Source organism: Phoca vitulina, unplaced genomic scaffold, assembly GCF_004348235.1.
Source record: "Phoca vitulina isolate PV1807 unplaced genomic scaffold, GSC_HSeal_1.0 scaffold16, whole genome shotgun sequence".
Lineage (NCBI taxonomy): Eukaryota > Metazoa > Chordata > Mammalia > Carnivora > Phocidae > Phoca > Phoca vitulina.
The window spans coordinates 261,668-282,886 of NW_022589719.1; the positions used below are offsets into that span (position 1 = coordinate 261,668).

At 37.4% G+C, this 21,219-nt stretch overlaps 1 protein-coding gene across 3 annotated transcripts in view; it reads right to left on the reverse strand.

Moving 5' to 3' along the window:
• UEVLD (UEV and lactate/malate dehyrogenase domains) overlaps positions 1-21,219 on the reverse strand; it is a 45,780-nt gene that overhangs the window by 23,570 nt on the left and 991 nt on the right. For all 3 annotated transcript variants that reach the window (XM_032414169.1, XM_032414168.1, XM_032414170.1), the window contains exons 2-7: positions 16,794-16,878; positions 15,396-15,461; positions 9,916-10,079; positions 5,718-5,853; positions 4,876-4,994; positions 913-1,015 (exon numbers count right to left, since the gene is read on the reverse strand). In XM_032414169.1, the coding sequence (XP_032270060.1) occupies positions 913-1,015; positions 4,876-4,994; positions 5,718-5,853; positions 9,916-10,079; positions 15,396-15,461; positions 16,794-16,878 (673 nt within the window). The remainder of the gene's footprint in view (positions 1-912; positions 1,016-4,875; positions 4,995-5,717; positions 5,854-9,915; positions 10,080-15,395; positions 15,462-16,793; positions 16,879-21,219) is intronic.

Below are 21,219 nucleotides of genomic sequence, written 5' to 3' on the forward strand. Positions count from 1 at the left end.
GGGATCATGACCTGAGCCGAAGGCAGACGCTTAACGACTGAGCCACCCAGGCGCCCCAGAAATCCTTTTGTTCTTATTAAAACTTATTTTAACAATATATTTTTAGTGAAAGCGATATGCATTTTTTGTAAAAATCTTAACACTCTGCCATATACCAAGAGGTAGGTATTATTCCCACTTTATAGGTGATAAAACTAAACTTTGAGAGGTTATATAACCTGACAAATGCCAGAGCTGTAACGTGGCAGAGCTGGGATGCAACCCCCTAACTCTAAAACCAGTGCTCTTAACCAATATATTATGAGAATGGAAGCAATCAAAGAAAACAAATCTATACTACAGTATAAGTCAAAGACAGAATAAATCCTTCTGACCAATCAGAATGTTCTCTGCTCATTTGACTCCTGTTAATGTAATCAATTACAATCTCGTATGACTTTGGGTAAGTCACTTTATTTATTTGAATCTTAGTTTCCCAATATGCAAAATGAGGAACTTGGACTAGGTGATCTTTAATGTGCTTTTTAGCATTAAAATTCCATGACTCAAGGCAGAGCTCAGAGGATTTTTGGGGTAGTGAAAGATACTATAATGGTAAATACGTGTCATTATAGATTTGTCCACACCCACAGAACGTACAACAGCAAGAGTGAACCGTAATGTAAACTATGGATTTTGGATGATAGTGATGTGTCAAGGTAGGTTCATCAACTGTGCCACTCTGGTGGGGAATTTTGATAATGGGGGAGGCTGTCCGTGTGCAGGGATAAGGGATATATACAGGAAACCTTCTGCTCAATGTTGCTTGTGAACTTAAAACTGTTCTAAAAAAAAAAAGTGCATTAAAAAAAATTCTAGGACTCAAATACAAGAACAAATGAGGCAAACATCTTTTAAGCAGAATAACCATACCTCTGCTGATCTCCACATTAGGCAGGCTAAAGATGTCAAGGTCCATCACCCCTCCTTTTGTTTCTTCTGAGAGGTCCAAGAGGACCAGTCTGTCTGCAATGCCCTGTACAGTAAAATAAGAAAAAGAATATACAGCATTATGCAAACACGGCCAGTTACTCAATTTAAATTCATTCAGAAGTGAAGCTAAAGTAGAATGCACAGGCCTCATGCGCTGTCTTATGAAGGAAAAGTAATACAATAGCAATAAAAGGACACGCAATCAAGAAATTACTGTGAACTTGAGTCATGTGATCCTTTAGGCTTGACTGAAAATTGGGATCTAGCAGGACTTAACTCAGAAGTCACAGACTGCAGATTTCCTTTGATGGGACAATGAGTAATAAGGATGAGCTGGTGTACTCAATACATTTGCTGTTGTTCTTGAGTTTATGTCTTCATTTTGATGTCATAATTTCCATTCTGAAAGTACTTAGAGTGATTTTTGCTCTATTTTAGTGCCTCACTTCTAGCATGAAAGTCAACACCAATGCCAAGTTTCTCTTTAAAAAAAAAAGGATAATAGGGGTGCCTGGGTGGCTCAGTTGGTTAAGCATCTGCCTTCGGTCCAGGTCATGATCCCAGGGTCCTGGGAGGGAGCCTGCTTCTCCCTCTCCCTCTGCCCCTCTGCCTTCCCCCTGCTTGTGCTCTCTCTTGCTCCTGCTCTCTCTCTCAAATAAATCTTTAAAAAAAAAATAAAATTAAAAAAGGATAATAGCCATAAATCTAAAATAAAATCCTATTATCATGTAGAACTTTCCCCAGAGATCTCATGGAAAACACTCCGCATGCCTGTAGATGGCTCCCTGGGTCCCATGGGCTAATGACAGCATAGAAACTCCTCCAAGTCAAGTTACCTTTGTGGAAGGTCTTTTTCTTTTTAAAGATTTTATTTATTTATTTAATAGAGAGAGAGAGAGAGAGAGAGGGAACACAAGCGGGGGGGTGGGAGAGGGAGAAGCAGGCTTCCCATGGAGCACAGAGCCCGATGTGGGGCTCGATCCCAGGACCCCCTGAATCATGACCTGAGCTGAAGGCAGTCGGTTAACCAACTGAGCCACCCAGGCACCCAGAAGGTCTTTTTCTAAAGTGGTAAGCAGTGTGAGGATCTTTCCTATACTAGTGTGCAAAGGCAAGAGTACCCAGGGATCTACCAGACCATCAGGCAGAAAGTACAAAAGAAAACAACTGAGCTACACTCTGTGACACTAGGCAAGTCACTGAACTTGGCTTTACTTCATGGGGTTATGAGGATTAATATGTGACCCAAAGCTGGCGGAGGGAAGTCCTCTCTAAATTGTACCTATTAACTTTATTATTGTCAACTACACTCAAAGAGAAATGCAAAGACAACTATGAGTTACCTTTTTATTTATGAGACACACGAAGATCCAAAAGTTAAACAACAGTAGTGTGGGAAAACCCACATTCTTACACACTGTGGGTATGAGCATAAACTGGTACGACTGATATAGGGGATAATTTGACAAGTTCTATCAAAATTTAAAAACACAGTAATTCCTTTAATCCACTTATCTCACTTATAGAAATTTTCCTATAAGTTTATTAGTACATGTGTAACGTGATACAATGCGTATAAGGCAATTCAAAAGACTAGAAATGACCTAAATGTCCATCTGTAAGGACAACAGCAATAATGAGGCAGTGTAACATAGTGGTTTACAGCAGAACTTCCCAAGCTTGAAGGGAATCACCATTTAATAGATCAGTACAGCACACGGAACACCAGGGGTTGTGTGAAAATGCAGATTTGCTTCCACAGGTCTGGGGTGGGGCCTTAGAAAATACAAGTCTAATAAGATCTCAGATATGGCCGGTGCTGCTGGTCTGAAAGCCACACGCTGAGCAGTAAAGACTTAGAATACAGGCTCTGTAAATAGACTGCCTCACTTCAAATCCTGCCTCCATTTATTAACAGTGTGACTTTGGGCAAGTTGCATAACCTCCCTCTGCCTTGATTTCATTTGTAAAATGGCAGTAATGATAGTACCTAACATACAGGGTTAGGTAAAACTTAGTAAAAATTAGTCAAGTCGTTTAGCGGAGTGCCTGGCACCTAGTAAGCATCCAGCAAAGGTTAGTGACTGCTGCCACCACCACTTCTACTGACACCATTATGGCTACTACTGTATCATAATATTTGATATATTGTATCTTGCATCAAAATACTAATGCTTACAAAGAAAAATGGAAAAAAATTTCCATTTAGACAGTTTACAGACAAAAGAATACTGATAGTGAGACTCTTCCAACTGTTAAAGAAACATGACTTTAAGGGGCTTTCTTGTACTTAACCAAAACCAAACAAAATTGATAAAACTCAGTACTGTTAGGGATGTGAAAAATCAGATTGATGTGCATACTGTTCTTAGCAGCAAAAATTAATTCTGCCTTTCTGAAGCACAATCTAGCAATATGTAATAAGTACCATAAAGACCATTCATACCCTCTGATTCACCAGTATTGGTTTTTTTTTTTTTTAAGATTTTATTTATTAGAGAGCGAGCGAGCACAAGCAGGGGGAGCGGCAGGCAGAGAGAGAGGGAGAAGCAGGCTCCACCCTGAGCAGGGAGCCCAATGCGGGACTCGATCCCAGGACCCTGGGATCATGACCTGAGCTGAAGGCAGACGCTCAACCGACTGAGCCACCCAGGCGCCCCCACACTAGTACTGTTTTTGAGATTATGTACACCTAAAAGAAAATTCAGAGGAGAAAATAAGCAACTTGTGAAGCAATGTTTATGGAATCATTCTGTTTAGTAACAAAGGAACTGAAAACAATTCAAACTCCAATTAAGAGGGACTTGTGTATTCAGATGGAGGGTAGAGGAAATGAAATGAAGTCAAAAGTTAGTATATGTTGTTCTGTGCAGCCAGCTTTTAAAATTTTCTAGCTCCCTGGATACAATTTAATTATCTACTAAAGTACAACCTATCCCTAAGACATATGTGAGTCTGGAATAAAAAGGGAAGAATTTAGGTGACAAAAATTTTTTTAAGATTTTATTTATTTATTTGAGAGACAGAGCGAGAGAGAGAGCACAAGCAGGGTCAGAGGCAGAGGCAGAAGCAGGCTCTCCGATGAGCAGGGAGCCCAATGCGGGACTAGATCCTAGAACCCTGGGATCATGACCGGAGCTGAAGGCAGACACTTAACCGACTGAGCCACCCAGGAGCCTGACAAACAATCAAATTTTAATAGAAAAGAAAAAAACAAAATGCCAGCTACCAAATAAACAGAGAGGGACAGCTATTCCACTCTGGGCTACATCCCTGAAAAGACACAGACATGCTGTTACCATGATACTGGGACGCTGGAAGGTCTTTTGAACCTCTCTGGAAGGGAATTTAAGCCTTTCTGAAAATAATTTATATACAGGAGATCTAGTAAAAAGGACTGATGGAAAAATAAACAAATTTCAAACTAGTGTAAAATATCAATTTAGAAACTATGGTCCTAAGAGAAAGTGGAGTAATTATACAAGAAAAGGCAATCTTTAAGAAAAAAAAGTTAATTTTAGAAAGAGCTAAAATTAAGTATTATATTAAATAAGAGCTTAATTAAAGCGGCATGACTCAGAAAACACAAAGGAATTGGTGACTAAGTCAGATAAATGTCACGTTGAGGTTTCCCTTGGAATAGGATGATGAGCCCATTGTTCAAATCTCTTTTTTAAAGCCTATTCCATGACTAAGTACTAATTAAGATACTAATTAAGTACTAATATCCCTGATGAGAGCTTTCAGTTTTTTTTTTTTTGCCAACTTACTAAATATATTTTAAGGCAAAATGAGGTTTTTCCACAAGACAAAATGAAGCCATCATTTCTTGTATGTTAAACATAAACTGCCTGAAAGTGTAGCAACATGATAGATGGATGTATAAGCACGATGCTTACATACCTTTGCTGAGATTGCTAATGTGCAAGCAATACCTAGTTCTCCACCTCCAACCACAGTAATTTTATTGACTGTTTTATGCTCGTGATTTACCCAGTTCTTTGAATTCATGTCTGAGACACCTAGAAATAAAAGTGCATTGTCATGAGAATTTTGAAATAATATCAAAAATCTTTTTTAGCATCTTAAAAAAATACACCAACCTTCAATAACTTGGACAGAAAACATGGTGCTAGCCCAGAAGAAGCACTCAAAAATATGTGAACAAGTGACAAGCAAGACAGACAGGAATCTCAGTAAATATTCTACTAAACAGAGACTACCCCTTTAAAAAGAAAATATCTTTCTAAACAATTAAAACATATTATATAAGACTAAAAAATAGAATTTCCGTAATCCTGAAAAACATTCTGATTCTTACCACTCTGTTCTATAATGCAAAAATGTTTAACACCTTACTGAATTTTATAAGCATGGATATTTTGCTTTATCCTCAATGAGAAACATGAGAATCACAAATTTTCTGATCCAATATATTTATTGAATTAGGCAAAAAGCCACATAAACATATAATGAAAAAGGTTTGGGATCATCATATCAAGTGATTTTGAACAAAACACAAAATTATTTTATCTGTCAGTGTAAGAGTAATCTTTTCCATTTTAAGAAACTACAATTATTGGAACTGTATGGTAACACCCTATGATAGACGTATAGGATTTTTGATTCAACACAGATATGTACAGATACATGAATATATTTATTTATAGAAATCCAGTAGCAGAGAGTAAAGGATATTAGTGAGAAATTGTAAATTCATAACTCTGATCAACAAAAATACAAACCTTCAGTGATTTTTGCAATATAGGCTAGCAAGTCTACCTGCTGTGCCTCATCAGATGACGGTAGAGAATACAGGGGAAGTTCCTCTTGAAACTTGGCAATCATTTCTTTAATTAGTCCAACAATGACAGATTTAGGCTGCAGAATACAAAGGGAAAAGTTACGCAAAAATTTTCCTAAAGAATACTGCCTTGTTAACCTATATATTGTTACCAAGTTAACCAAAAGAAAGTTTTGCATTATGCTCTTATTTTTTGAAAACTACCATACAAATTACATAATGCTTTTTTTTTTTAAAAGATTTTATTTATTTATTTGACAGAGATAGCGAGAGCAGGAACACAAGCAGGAGGAGTGGGAGAGGGAGAAGCAGGCTTCCTGCTGAGCAGGGAGCCCGACGTGGGGCTCGATCCCAGGACCCCGGGATCATGACCTGAGCTGAAGGCAGACGCTTAACGACTGAGCCACCCAGGCACCCCCAAATTACATAATACTTTTAACTGAAAAATTACTTAATTCTTTAAACTGAAAATTAGAGAAATGCTAATCCACATCTCCAAAAGATGGGAAAGTAACATGAATGTGCTTTTGGCAAAGTACCTACGTTCAGGAACTGTCTCTCTTTTTTTGATTTTTTTTATTTTGAAATAATTTCAGACTTATAGAAAAGTTGCAAAAAGAAGTACAAAAAATTTTTAAATGTTAACATTTTAGCACATATATTTTCTCAGTCTCCTTCCCTCTCTATATTTTTCTGAACCAACTGAGAATAAATTGCAGATCTAATACCTTTTCACCCCTAAATACTTTAGTGTATATTTCCTAAAAGAAAAAACAAGGGCACCTGGGTGGCTCAGATGGTCAAGCGTCTGCCTTTGGCTCAGGTCATGATCCCAGGGTCCTGGGATCGAGTCCTGCATCGGGCTCCCTGCTAGGCGGGGAGCCTGCTTCTCCCTCTCCCTCTGCCTCTCTGACTCTCATGAATAAATAAATAAAACATTTAAAAAAAAAAAGAAAAAACAAAACAGGGGTGCCTGGGTGGCTCAGTCGGTTGAGCATTTGACTCCTGGTTTCTGCTCAGTTTGTGATCTCAGGGTCCTGGGATCAAGCCCTGTGCTGGGCTCCACACTTGGGGTGGAGTCTGCTTGAGATTCTCTATCTCCCTCTGCCTCTGCCCCTCCTCCTGCTTCACGTGTGCATGCGTTCTCTCTCTCTGTCTCTCTCTCAAAATAAATAAAATCTGCAAAAAAAAAAACCCCAAAACCCTCAAAAAACAAAAAACCAGACATTCTCCTATATAAGCATTATCAAATCAGAAAAGTAACACTGATAAAATATTATCTAATCCAGTACTGTTTCTTTTAATTTATTAAGCAACCGTAGTGAAATCCACTTAACCTCTCTGAGCTTCAGTGTTATCAGCAGTATAATATGAATAATAAATCCCAAGTGGCTGTTAGGAGAAACAAATGCATGAAATCTATATGCTGTGAGTGTAAAATATTTATTATTACTATTAAAAATATTCAATAGTTTGCTTATTTTAAAAAGTGCTTAATTTCTCAGAGTCTGACTTTCACTATTTATAAATTAAGAGGATGAAGCTATTAGGATCAAAAACTCAAACACTTTTATTTTTTTTATTTTTATTTTTTAATGTTTTATTTATTTATTCATGAAAGTCAGAGAGAGAGAGGCAGAGGCAGAGGGAGAAGCAGGCTCCCCGCCTAGCAGGGAGCCCGATGCGGGACTCGATCCCAGGACCCTAGGATCATGACCTGAGCCGAAGGCAGATGCCCAACCATCTGAGCCACCCAGGTGCCCCTCAAACACTTTTAAAGACCAAGCAGATAATAATGTGTGAAGTTGTCAAGTATAAGAAAATTTAGCGAGATGGTTATTGTGGCAAATTGGAAAGAGTATACATATAGGCATTCAAATTCATATTAAGAACAAAACAAAACAAAGCAAAACAAAACCACTTTGCTGTTTAACAAAATTCTGTAGGTCTAACACAGCACATTGAATCTCTTGGGGAAAACGTCTGCAATCCTTGGCCTAGACAGCCTCTAGATTTCTTCCAGCTCCAAAATTCTATGTAATTCTACTACATAATTATAATTCCAACTGCATGAGCAACTTAAAGTTACTGTGGTACTTTTGAATAGGGCAATTTAAATAATGTATTGTCTTCTTAAGACTAGTTCTAGTTTAAGAAAAATTGTTTTAGCTTTTTTTTTTTTTTGAAGATTTTTTATTTGACAGAGAGAGACACAGTGAGAGAGAGAACACAAGCAGGGGGAGTGGGAGAGGGAGAAACAGGCTTCCCGTGGAGCAGGGAGCCCGATGCGGGGCTCGATCCCAGGACCCTGGGATCATGACCTGAGCTGAAGGCAGACGCTTAACGACTGAGCCACCCAGGTGCCCCTGTTTTAGCTTATAATAAAGAGGCTCAAAATAGTAAAATGAAATCAATACTGTTTGAACTAAAATAAAGCATAACCTCAACTAGACTATAGGGCTACCTCTGAGTATTTACTATAGAAACAAAACTATGAAAAGAGAAGCCAATGAAAACCAGAAAGAGGAAACAAGAAAAATGAATTCCCACAACAGGGCACAGATGTCAAAATACTGTTTGAGGATAGCTTAAAAAAAAAAAGGGTAAAAATGGATGAAGGAGATAATTAGAGCATACATAATCGACTGACATATGAAAAAGATTTGAATTTCTCAAATAGTCAAAAAACTAAACATTAAGATATCATTTTTGTCCCTCCAAATGACAAATTTTTTATGCCCTATTTAGCACATTTAACTGGCAATCTTATTTATTAAAATCACCAAATAATGCAAATGACGTACAAATTCATAAAGTAAAAGGTCAGTGTTCCTCCACCTAACCTCCACTACCAACCACCTGGTGTGCATCCCTTCTTTTTGTATTTCTTTTTTTCTTCTTTTTAAAGGTTTTATATATATGGAAAAATACGGAAAAGTATAAAGACAAAATAAAACATGTCCATAATTGCACACCTTTTTGCGGGATGTATATAAAATAAAAAGTTGTAATCTTTACACCATCCTTTCTTTACTCCAACTTCACTTGACTCTTGACATATCCCTGGTCTCATTTAGGGGTTCCTGGTGCTCCTGTCCTACAACCTCCTGGATACGTAGAAATATATTCTAAATTATCCTTCATAAAAATCTTAATTTTTACAAAAAGGAGAACATACTCTACATCCTTCTAAGTAAATATATAGAGAGAAGCAAAGGTTTGTTTTGCTTTAATGATAGTACCTTCTGTTAGAACAAGGGTACTAGAGAACAGGGATTCTACACATTTCAAGTGATGGTAGAGATACATTTTGTCTACCTTTTGGAGGCCAATTTGGCAATATATAAGAATAGCCTTCAAAATATTTATAAATTTTGATCCAACAATTCCATTCCTAGAGATTTATCATTAGGAAATTATTAAAGATTTATAATATATACACATTTATGTTTATATATATTTATCTTTAAGGATGCTCATCATTAAATTTCTAACAACAGATCAATTTGTAAATACATTATGCCAATATTTTTATGCGAGATCATCAGGCAACCAATTAAAGACCATGTATTTTGAAAATACTATTTAAAATGAGAAGTGCTCAAAATAATGGTAGATGAAAAGTACAGAAAATAAAATTGCATGTGAGAACTTGTAAAGCAAATAAACTAGTTACATAAATCATCGTGAATGAATTTTTAAAACTTAATGCTGAGTTAAAACAAAATTTGTAACAGAAGATTATATACAGTATGATTCAATTTACATAAAGGTCAAAAAGAGGCAAAACTACAAATAAATACATATATTACATAAAAATCTTTAAGAAGGAGGGACTAGGAGATAATGTCCAATATCTTGCTAGTAACTTTTCATGTCCTTTATCAAGTACTGAACACTATCAGAAGAGCGGGAGCAAAGAGTAGTTGGCTCCAGACCTGGAGAGAGCACTTCATGCAGGCTGCGGTCTGTCACTGGGGTTCTGGAACTTGGGTGCTTCCAGGGAGCTCAATTTCAAACTACTTTTAAAGTCCATATGCGGAATACCATTGAAAGAAAATTCAGTAACTTATTTGTACCATTAGGATAAATAATCAGAAAAATAAAAACTTTTAAAAGAAAATCCAAATTGATCTTACATGGCTCCAGTTTTGAAGATAGGGCAAGTATATTCTGCCTTGAGCATCCACATGTTTTCCAACTGAGATTCCCATATTTGCAGTTGGCTTTAAGAAGCAAATGGGGGGAGCAAAAGGGTGGGAATCCAAAATCCACAAACGAATTGGTATGTTATATGTATTACCTATGTGAAGCAAAATAAACACATTTTCAAACAATGATGAAGCATACACATTATATTTATGGTATAGCTAGGTGGCATTTTAAGACATGTAGTCTAGGCAAGTGTATATATAAAGGATTTATATAAATCAAGGGCTACTTCTCCATTTTCATGTTCCCATTAAAGCACCAGCGTAACACTTGAAGAAATTTAAGACAATGACCAGCTCATCCAATTCAATCCAATAAGTATTTACAGGACCTACTGTGCCAGGAATTTGGGATACAGCATCTTCTCGATGTAACTTTCTTTGCTCCACCCAAGCAGAGCTATCGCACCTTTCTTGAAAGGTAGTGGACACTTCTATTTTTATACTTATTCTGCATTGAAGTGATTTGCCTACAGGTCTATGTTTCCTTTCACATTGTAAACTTCCAGAGGATTATGTATTTTTCATCTCTATAACCCCAGCACCAAGTAGAGTGCCTAACATACTGGCTGACAATAAAGGTTTCTTATATAAGTAAGAGTGAATGAATAAACAAATGAAAAATGAATGAATCAACAAAGATGAATTCAATACATTTGATACGGACTCTCAAGTTGCTCATTAAGTGCAAATGAGCTGGGTTAGATACATAGGACTTGGAGCTGAAAATAACCCTAACAGTGACCTCGTCCAGGGGTTCTTAAATTTCAGTGTACCGAGAGCCAGGAACTTGAGTGCATGCTCTTGCAGTGCTAACCACCTACACATATCATGCCTACCAAGAGCAAAAACCTCTGACGGCCCTGGATGCCAGGAAGCCCAAAGCTAAACCTAATAAAAGTGTAAAAACTAACCTTAAACTAGAAATCTGATCAATTACCTTAGCTGTTCTATTGTATTTCCTGATAGTCATTCCTGCTTTCATAGTCTTACTGCGTGTCTTTCATCACTGTATTTATGAATATGGCTGTTCAGGAGCAAGAATGCCTAGGTTCAAATCCTAGTTTCACCCATGACTAGCTATATGATTTTAGGCAGGTTCCTTAACTTCTCTTTGCCTCAATTCCTTCCTCTATAAAATGGAAATAATACCTCCTACTCCATAGGGTTGTTGTGAGGATGAAATTAGTTAAGGTATGTAAAATTCCTAGAACGGTACATGACATGGTAAGTACCATGAAGGGTTGGCAATTTTTGCAATGTACCTCAAACCCATTTTGGAAATAGGCCAGGTCTAAATAAAAAGTTTTATTTTCCACTGCAATCCTTTTCCTACTAAGGAAATCTTCCTTCCACTGACAGCTACTTTTCTCATCTTGCTTCCTCCTCTAAAGATACAAGGATACTCAGCCCTTTCTCACATTAGAAGCACTTAAGAAACTTGGAAACATACCAGTATCCAGGCCACTCACCCAAAGTTTCTGATTCAATGGGATGGGGTGTGGATAACATTTTTTAAAAGCTTCCCATGTAATTCTAATGTGCAGGTAGGACTGAAAATCAGTACATTATAGAAACATCCTAATACTTGTGGGTCTATTATTTTATATCAGTAGTTCTCAAAACCACACTCCTCTTCTACTTTTGTCTAAGTCTTAAAACAATTTTTTAAATTGAGATACAATTGACATATAACATATTAGTTTTATTGTATAATGTGATGACTTGATATTTGTATATATTACAAAATGATTACTACAATAAGTCTAGTTAACATTCGTCACCATAGTGTCTAAGTATTTACAATTTCGGTATAGGCATAGCAACTGATCCATAGATAATTCTATGATTATAAAGTCATGTGATCATAGCACCACAAAGTGACTGACAGGTACTGAGACACACCATCAAATTACTCCAGAAGTAGTTACTCTGTCGAATATTATATACTCTCTAGTGTTTTTCAAATTGTGGTCATGATAATTAGGTCACAAAATTAAGTTAGTGGGCTGCAAACAATATCTTAAAATGGAATTGAAAATAAAATAAAATATATGACAGGTAGTATGGTGTTTCATATATATATGCTTATAATGTGTGTGTGTGTGCACGCACGCATGTGTACACTAGCTGTGTATATAAAAGTATTTCTTATTGTGCGTCACAATCAAAACATTTGAAAGCCACTGTTCTAGGCCATGCAAATTTGTTTGTTTCATAATATAGTTGTAGTAGGCCAGATCCTGATGGTGCCACTTTCTGTGTTAATCACTACACATTAAAGAAAAGGAAAGAAATGTCTATTGATGGTATCTTTCTAATTGATCAAGGATCTGCTGCCTCCCTCAATGCCCCTCCCCAGCAGCGTCCATGCATTTTAATAGCCCATGCTTGGCAAAGCAACTGGTGAGCCTGATTCCCGTGTCTAACTGGTAAGATTCACTACTGGCGTTCTGTTCTCTTCTTCCTTCCTTCTTTCCCATTCTTTTCTGTCAGCAAATGCCCTGCCTCCTACCCTGCCCATTTAGCTTTCAGTAATTCATTACCAAAGAGTCAGAACTCCTGGAAGAGTCCTCAGATCTCAAGTAATTACATCATAAAAATATAATTTAAGTTAGCTGTAAATAAAGTTCAGATGGGTATCATCTTATTAAGATGAATATACATCTCTAAAGAATGAATGGATGAAGAAAAAAGTGTCATCACAACCTTGACACAATCTTGGAGAGATAATAAGAAATAATCTAGAAAATGTCGGCAGGTATACGTAAGGAAATATCAATGGAAGATTCATCAGGGAAATAGGACTGGGTGGGAAGTTAATTACAAGCTTAACTTCATCCTTTCTCAATTGTTTACTTTTTTTAGCATGAGTATATATTATTATACTAATAAAACTAGGAACTGGAAGAAATCAGGCAGACAAATAATCACGGTCAACATTTATTAAGCTTCTATTATGTGCCAGGCATTATGCCAAGAGCTTATTTATAGTAATTCATTTAATCCTCATAGTTCTAGAGTGAGGCTCTATTATTGTACCATTTTACAGATGAGAAAGATAATACATTCTGACCTTTTGATCAGCAGGAAATAAATAGTGTGGATCACACTGAATTGATATAATTCTACTCAAAAGCAAAGAAAAAAAAGAGGGTACTGCAAAAATAAAGGTACTGCAGGTACCGTTACTACCTCGGAAGACCCAGTGTAAGAAGCAATGACATAACTTGTTGGCTCTTGGAGATGCAGAATGCCAATGAGGGGCATCATACCAATCATATTAAAATAAGTTCAAAATAAAATAAAGTTTTATGCCCTCCTCTTACTTCCCCACACTGTCCTTCAAACTGAAATGCTACTAAGCAGTGATTCACTTAAATTCATGAGCTTCTCTGTTAATATGTAACTACCCTTGACATCATTGGGGTGGGTAAGAGTTGGGAATGAATCAATCAACCAATCAATCATTGGGGTGGGCAATAATTCTCTCTCTCTCTCTAACATCTAATCATAATAAATGCAGAACACAAGTAATGGGAAACAGGTCTGAGTAAGGTTCTCTAGGCAGCCAGAAAAGAGTCTGAGAGCTTGGCAGGAGAGGAGCAAGGAGGAAAATAAAAATCAGTTCTGCAATTTCTGCAGAGCTCACTGTTATCTACTTTCATCTCCAACCACATTCCTATGTATAAAAACCAAACTGAATTCCTATGCATTTCCTGTGCCAAAGGAGATGTCATGGTGGGACATGAACAGAGGCATAATGAAACATGAGTGCACCCCAGCCAATGAGTCATCATGGAGGGGAAGAAATTAAGAAGGGTTTGTAACAGTCTAGGGACTACTGTAATGAAGCACCTATTTTGAAAAAAGTCCCCCGAAATTTAGCTTCTTGGTGTCTTTTGAGCAGTGTATTCCCACAGTACACTGGTGAATCTCTTGTAAAGGAGCAAACTCCACTGTTCTCTCACCATTTGTTTTCAGATCCTCCTCAGCCCTTTTTTCAGGGCACCTCCTCTCGTATGCCCAGCAAATTCACTTATTAGTCAGTAATCAAATAAACAAACTCAACCATTCAATAAATATTTATCGAGCATTTTCTATAAACACAGCACGGTGTATTAGTGATTTTGGATAATATCCTTCCTGGGATTATTTGCATTTTAAAAGAGGAATAAATTTTTAGTTGTGGAATTTCAGGGAACCCCTTCAGAGAAGTATATTAGAACCAATGCTTCACTGGTGTTCTTTACATCATACTATATAAGCAATCACCTATGATACCTATCTGAAAGGTTAGTCCTGTTGAACACTGATAGAAGTAGGTCTGGACAAATAGGAAGAGTTAAGTATAGGGGAGCTAGTGATTTTTTGTTTGTTTTTTGGGGCAAACAATTATTTTAACCTGTCAGGCCACCTGAAAATATGTTGCTTTCTTTGAGCTGTCATGGCCCCAAATTTCCTACTGGAGTTTCAAGTTATAGCCTGATACCGCTGTGTGGTCTTAGGTAAATCACTTGACTAGGCTAAGATTCAGTTTCACCCATAGAATGGGGACACCATACAGGCGGAAAGGGAGAGGAACAAAACATTGATGTAATGGAGAAAAAGGTGTGATCCTTGCATTTTGATATGGAAAGCAACAAGAACTCTCCCTAAGAGCAGGCCTATGTCTGTGTAGGGGCCCAAGGCAGGTTGCCCAAGATGGGCCACTTTGGCATAAAGATTATCTTGAGTTAAAAGTAATCAAAACCCAGCAGATGGAGGAAAAGCTCTCTGCCTCCCTCTCAAATGCCTATATTTACACTGGAACAAAGAGCCTCTACCAGGAAGAGAGCTCTTAAAAGAAACTCCCCTTTACCTAAAAAACTTATCTGCATAATAGGGCAATCTTTATTTTTCCAAACATCTCCTTTTCCTTCTTGCTAATGGTCTTTCTCCCTTTTGTGTCCACAGGCCCCTCCCCTCTCCTTAGCTCATATAAGCTTCATGTTACCCCACTGTCTTTGGAATCTCATGTCTGTGTGCATCCCCCATACATACGCCTATTCAGTTTGAATTTCTCCTTTGCATCTGTCTCATGTCAATTTGATTCTAAGTCCAGCTAAGGGCACAGGCAGGTCTTCCTCCCCAACATCTGTCTCACCGTCCTCTGTACATTATCCCATAGCAGAGTAGTGGGCACAGAACTGACACTCAGTAAGTATTTGTTGAACTGAATTGAATTTGTTGATATTAATCTAGGCCACAGACTAGACAGGACAGCATTCTGCTATATCCAGTAAGGTTCTGTATAGATCATATACATGTGAAAATACTTTGAGAACGTTATGGAACTAAACAAATATAAGTTCTTGTTTAATGGCTCTTTTACAAAATACCCACATTTTCTCAACTGCCACACTTACCCTGATACATCACAGGAATAGTGCCAGTGAAATTCAGCAAGTCTTTCTGGGAACTATCTTTGAACACTGGAAGAAAAAAGAGCCCCAAAATGTGCACTTAAAAGTAGAAAAAACAGTATTAAAGTTTGTGCATGCACATACACACGTACAGAAGCACACATAATTTCTAAAGTTCATCATCTAGGAATCTATAAATATGTTGACAAGGGGGAATTACTAGATATTGTTTTCTTAGAAAGCCAAGAGGACAGCTGAAAGCACACAGGGCTTTGGTATAGAAATCCCAGGTTCTAGGCCTACTTTTCTCACTCAGACACATGCAACTTTTGGCTACTTCAATCTCTTTGACCTTCAGTTTCATCGTCTATAAAATAAAGATAGTAAGGCTGCATCATAAAGTTGTCATAAGGGTCAAATGCGATAATGTGAAAACACATCTAAGAAGTTTAGGATTATAAAATGTGGGGATATTATTAAATAATTGTCACGTGTAACAAATCAGTTATAATCACTTTCAGATACCAGACTATAACTTTATAATCAGAAAAAAAAGTTAGCTTTATTTTTTAAAGTGACCTTTTTGGAAGATCACTAATTATCTTCTTCGGTTTCTCTAACTCGATTATTCTCAACCTTTTTTACACCTTCATGTCCCTGAAACTTCGACTTACCCATCAATGCCTGAGATACAGTGGTGGAGAATTAATGCCCTCATCTCTGAACTGAATACAGAAAACACTACCTCTGGTTTCAAACTACCCAACTGCCTCGGAAGGTAGTCCTCTTAGTACCTCAATAACTATCCTACTTAGGCAGTGGGAGGAAAAATTCTAAATAAATTTGATGACGTATTAGAAAGGGAAAAGAGGAAACCAGGCTGACAGAAAATTCAAGGCCAAAAGGGTACATAAGCACAAATGTTTACTTTGAACTATATAAGTGAAAGGTAACAGTGGGTAAAGGGATCATTCCATGGCAAAAACTAAAATGGAAAAGAGCAGTGGAACAGGGGTTATTACTCAAGGACACAGAATAACTTAGAAATGTGGCAGAGAAGCTGTAGGTATAAATATACATTGTCTAATCAAATTATTCAAAAATCCAAAATAGAAGTGATTATGACATGTCTTCAATAATAAAATGGACATTGACAGTATTAATCCTATAGCTTGAGAGTTTAGGGCATCATGGCTCGCTTTCTCTAAATGGAAGAAATGAGAATAAGAACTAACTGGTATAATGATGTTTTAAGTCTATATGATAAAGAAAGACACTTAAAAGAACAGGCCGTATGTGAACGGAGGGCAAGACAGACATATGTACAAACCCAACTCCATCCCTAACTTCCTATGTACTTGAGCAAGTTATTTAAACTCTTTGAGGGGTTATGATTCTTACCATAGGTGTCCATAGAATATCTGAAATGTGGGAAAAACATATTTACATTCTTTAGTTCTTCCACAGTGAGATCTCTGAACTTGTACTAAAAAGAGAAAAGTGAGAATGGAATAAGAATAAAGCTTTAAGCAGCAAAACAATTACAATTTACCTTTAACAGAACACTCTGCACTAGGCCCTGGGCTCTGAGTTTTATGAGCATGAATAGTATGTGATTTAATCCTTTCAATAAGGACCCCATGAAGTAGGTTAAAAAAAAAAAAAAGACAGGCCATAATAAAAAAGACAATTAACAAGTACAGTAGAGGATGTGGAGAATCAGGACCCCTGTATACACAAGCCGCAGTGTTAGTGAGAAAATGGTGCAGCTGCTTTGGAAAAGTTTGGCAGTTCTTCAAAGACTAAGAATGAAAATGCCTTGCTGAGTTAGGTAGCAAGTTAAGGAGTGAAGCCAGAGCTCAAACTCTGGACCTGGGCCTTTCATCACTAAATCAAATGACCTCCAAATACTTCCTGAAGGCTTAAGAAATAGGGCAGGAGCACCCACGTCACCATTGCTCAAGATCCAAGTCTCATTCTTGAATACCTCACTCACTTGAGACACCTTGAAATTTCCCTCCCAACCCTCCTGGTACTTCATCCTGGTTTCAAAGGAAGAACAGACAGCATTCAAGGGTTTGCCATCCAGGTGACTGAATTGCCTCCTCATTCATCCAGAAATACTAAGCACAGAGCTACTGTATGACCCTGGAATTCCACTCTGAGGTATATAACCAGGAAAAGGGGAAACATATGTCCATACAAAAAACGTGTGCACGATTGTTCAAAGCAGCATTATTCATAAAAGCCAACAAAGGAAAACAAGCCAGATGTCCATCAACTGATGAATGGATAAATACAATGTGTATATCCATAAAATGGAATATTCAGCCATAAAAAGAATAAAGAACAGATACATACTACAACATGGATGAACCTTGAAAACGTTATGCTAAGTGAAAGAAACCAGACACAAAAGGCCACATAGTGTATGATTTGTATATGAAATATCCAGAATAGGCAAATCCATGAAGCAGAAAGTAGATTAGTGGGTGCCTAGGGTTATGGGAGATTGGGAGGAAATGGGGAGTAACTGCTAGTAGATTCTGTTTTCTCTCTCTGAGCCTTAAGCTTTTCATCTGCAAAGGAGACATAGCTCCGGGCGCCTGGGTGGCTCAGTTGGTTAAGCGACTGCCTTCGGCTCAGGTCATGATCCTGGAGTCCCTGGATCGAGTCCCGCATCGGGCTTCCTGCTCGGCGGAGAGTCTGCTTCGTCCTCTGACCCTATCCCCTCTCAGGTGTTCTCTCTCTCTCGTTCTCTCTCTCTCAAATAAATAAATAAAATCTTTAAAAAAAAAAAAAAAAAAAGGAGACATAGCTCCACCACCTACCAACTTCAACAGGTATGTATGAGGACCTTACGATTAACACATGTAAAAGTGTGATATTAAGCAAAAACATATACAATAGTAAGTACAGACAAGAAATGAAGAATCCACATAAAGCATATCCAAGTTAGAGAAAGGCCTCCAGGAACAGCTGTCTACAATCCACATTAGAGTCTAGAATGGTACAGAAAATTATAGAGGGAAGGGAGAAGATCATTTTAAGATGGGCAAGAATTTGGCAAAAGAAAAAGCCTATGATTATTAACAACTTGAAGGCAGGAATCATCTCTTATTCATCTCTGTATCTCTGTATCTCCCCACAGGGTATGCCTCTGATAAATGTAGGCTGACTGGATGGGAATTAGCAAAGAGGCAGACTTAAATGAGTAGAGTAGAAACAGAAAGAAATTATGATCCGTAGGTATGGGCATCGAAACTAAGAACTAATCAGTATTAACTACAGCAGGGAGAAATGAGGCCCAGATTCAGGGTCCCTGACTCAGTGTAAACAAAAGTGTGTGAAATCATCCCACAAATGTACAAAAGGCTACACTGCTGTCACCTGGAATATTTATTATGAATGAAAACAACTTTTATTTTGTTTTCTACTTAAAATTATAAGCTGTTTTTTCTAACTTTAATGTCCTGTGAGAATGTGATTAATGGCTACATAGGGATATACACCAGAATTGATTTAATTGCAAAACTGCTATAAAAGTTTGTCAAAACAGGGCAAAAGCTCTCTTCCTTGGGGCTTGAATACCCAAATGTCACTACTAGTCAAATACGTGATTTGCCTTTTTGACACCTAAAAGAAAAAAGACCTATTTTGTCTTTCCTGAAAAAAATGTTCACATCATTTTCACTATATATGACACAGAGTATCTTCTTAGTATAACATTAAGGCATATATTCCCTTACTGTTCTAATACCACCTAAGAGAAGTCTACATAACATTCTCTAAGGAAAGTGCCTCAGACTATGCCATGTACTTAAAGGGTGCAGGGCATGTCACTAAAGAGGAAAAGTGGCCTGGGAGATTCTAAAACCAAAGCAATTATACTGTCACAAAAGTTAGTAACACTGGGGTGCCTGGGTGGCTCAGTCGGTGAAGCCCCGGACTCTTGATCTCAGCACAGGTCTTGATCTCTCAGGGTTGTGAATTCAAGCCCCACGTTGGGCTCCATGCTGGGCATGGAGCCTACTTAAAAAAATAAAAAAGTCAGTAACACTGAAAAATTGAGAAGTTATTAAAATTTTAACTTTATCTGCTAGATTATGTTTATTTAGTAGACTTATATTTAGGAAGAGTGTATAAAAGTACTCTTATATGACATATGCTCAAATGTAGGACACACTGAGGAATACTTTGTGACATCATTTCATTAAAAAACCTAACTGGAACATATCTTACAGATCAAGTCCAATCTTATTCTGTGAGTGAGCAAATCTAGGTTAAGCTACCTGTCCAAGATAATTCAACTAGTGGTGTGGGAACCATGTACTTCTGAAATAGGAATGAGGGAACCAGATAATTTTTCTAAACTTAATATTTATATTTTTAAAATATTTATTTATTAGAGACAGAGAGCGCACATGTGCACGTGCAAGTGGGGGTGGGGGGCGGGGGGGCACGGGTAGTGGCAGGGGGAGAGGGAGAGAGAGAGAATCCCAAGCAGATGTCCCCATTGAGTATGAAGACTGAGTGTGGAGCCTGATATGGGTCTCAATCCCACAACCCTGAGATCATGACCTGAGCTGAAATCAAGAGTCAGATGCTTAACTGAGCCACCCAGGCACCCCTAAACTTAATATTTAATACAAACTAAAGAATATATACATATGTGTATACACACACACACACAAATATACACTAATTCTGAAGAATAAACACCCATGCACCAACCTGCTCACACATGATCCAGAATAGTAATGTCCAACAAAACTTTCTGCCATGATGGAAAAGATCTATATGTGAGGGATCTAATATAGTAGCCACAAGCCACATGTGCCTACTGACAATTAAAATGTGGCTGGTGTGACTGAGAAACTCAATTTTTAATTTTATCTAATTCTGACAAATAGCCACTTGTGGCTACTGGATACTCTATTAGACAGCACAGACCCCTCCAATACCATTACATCTGTCTGAATGCCCCTCTCACCCATTCAACTGCCTCCCTTTAAAATGTATTTACATTCCTCTGCTTTCATCTTCTGGTTTTATCACACATGCGTGTGTATCCCTAAACAACACACTACTGCTTGTTTAGTTGTTGTTTAATTTTAATTTTGTTGGCTTTATAAAATTATAATTTTGCATTTAACTTCCAATCTTTTTCACTCAATATAATGTTTCTAAGATTCATTTGTATTGTTGCATGTTGCAGCTCATTTTCACTGCCACACAGTAATATTTTCCATTGTATGAATATACAACAAATTATCCTTCTTTCTGTTAATGCACATTTGGGTTGTTTCTAATTTTTAGTTATAGATAATTCTGCAAATGTCTGTTGCTTCATATACTATGAATTCTCTATGGTATCTACCTAGATGTAGAAGGGATATAAATCACACATAATCAAATTAACAAGGCCAAATTGTTCTCCAAAATGGTTGAATAACCATTTAACCACCAGCAGTGTTTAAAAGTCCCATTCATCCACATCCTCCACAACATTTCAAATTATCTTAATTCATGCTAATCTACTGAGGGAAAAATTATAAAGTTCTTTTTCTACTCTCAACTTTAACATTTCTTCCCACCGAACAATAGATCATGCTCCCCTCATTAAAAAACTTGATAGAGAGGTTCTGTGAAGAGGAGACACTAAGGGTGTAGTCGTAAGCATGATACTTCTCTTCCTACAAAATTTATACCTGTCACCGTAGATAAAATCATTCAGATCAATTAAATAAACACGTTCAGTCATGAGGCTTCATAACCTCGCACAGATGTGCAAATTGCCCCAACTAAGACAAATCCAAAAAAATGG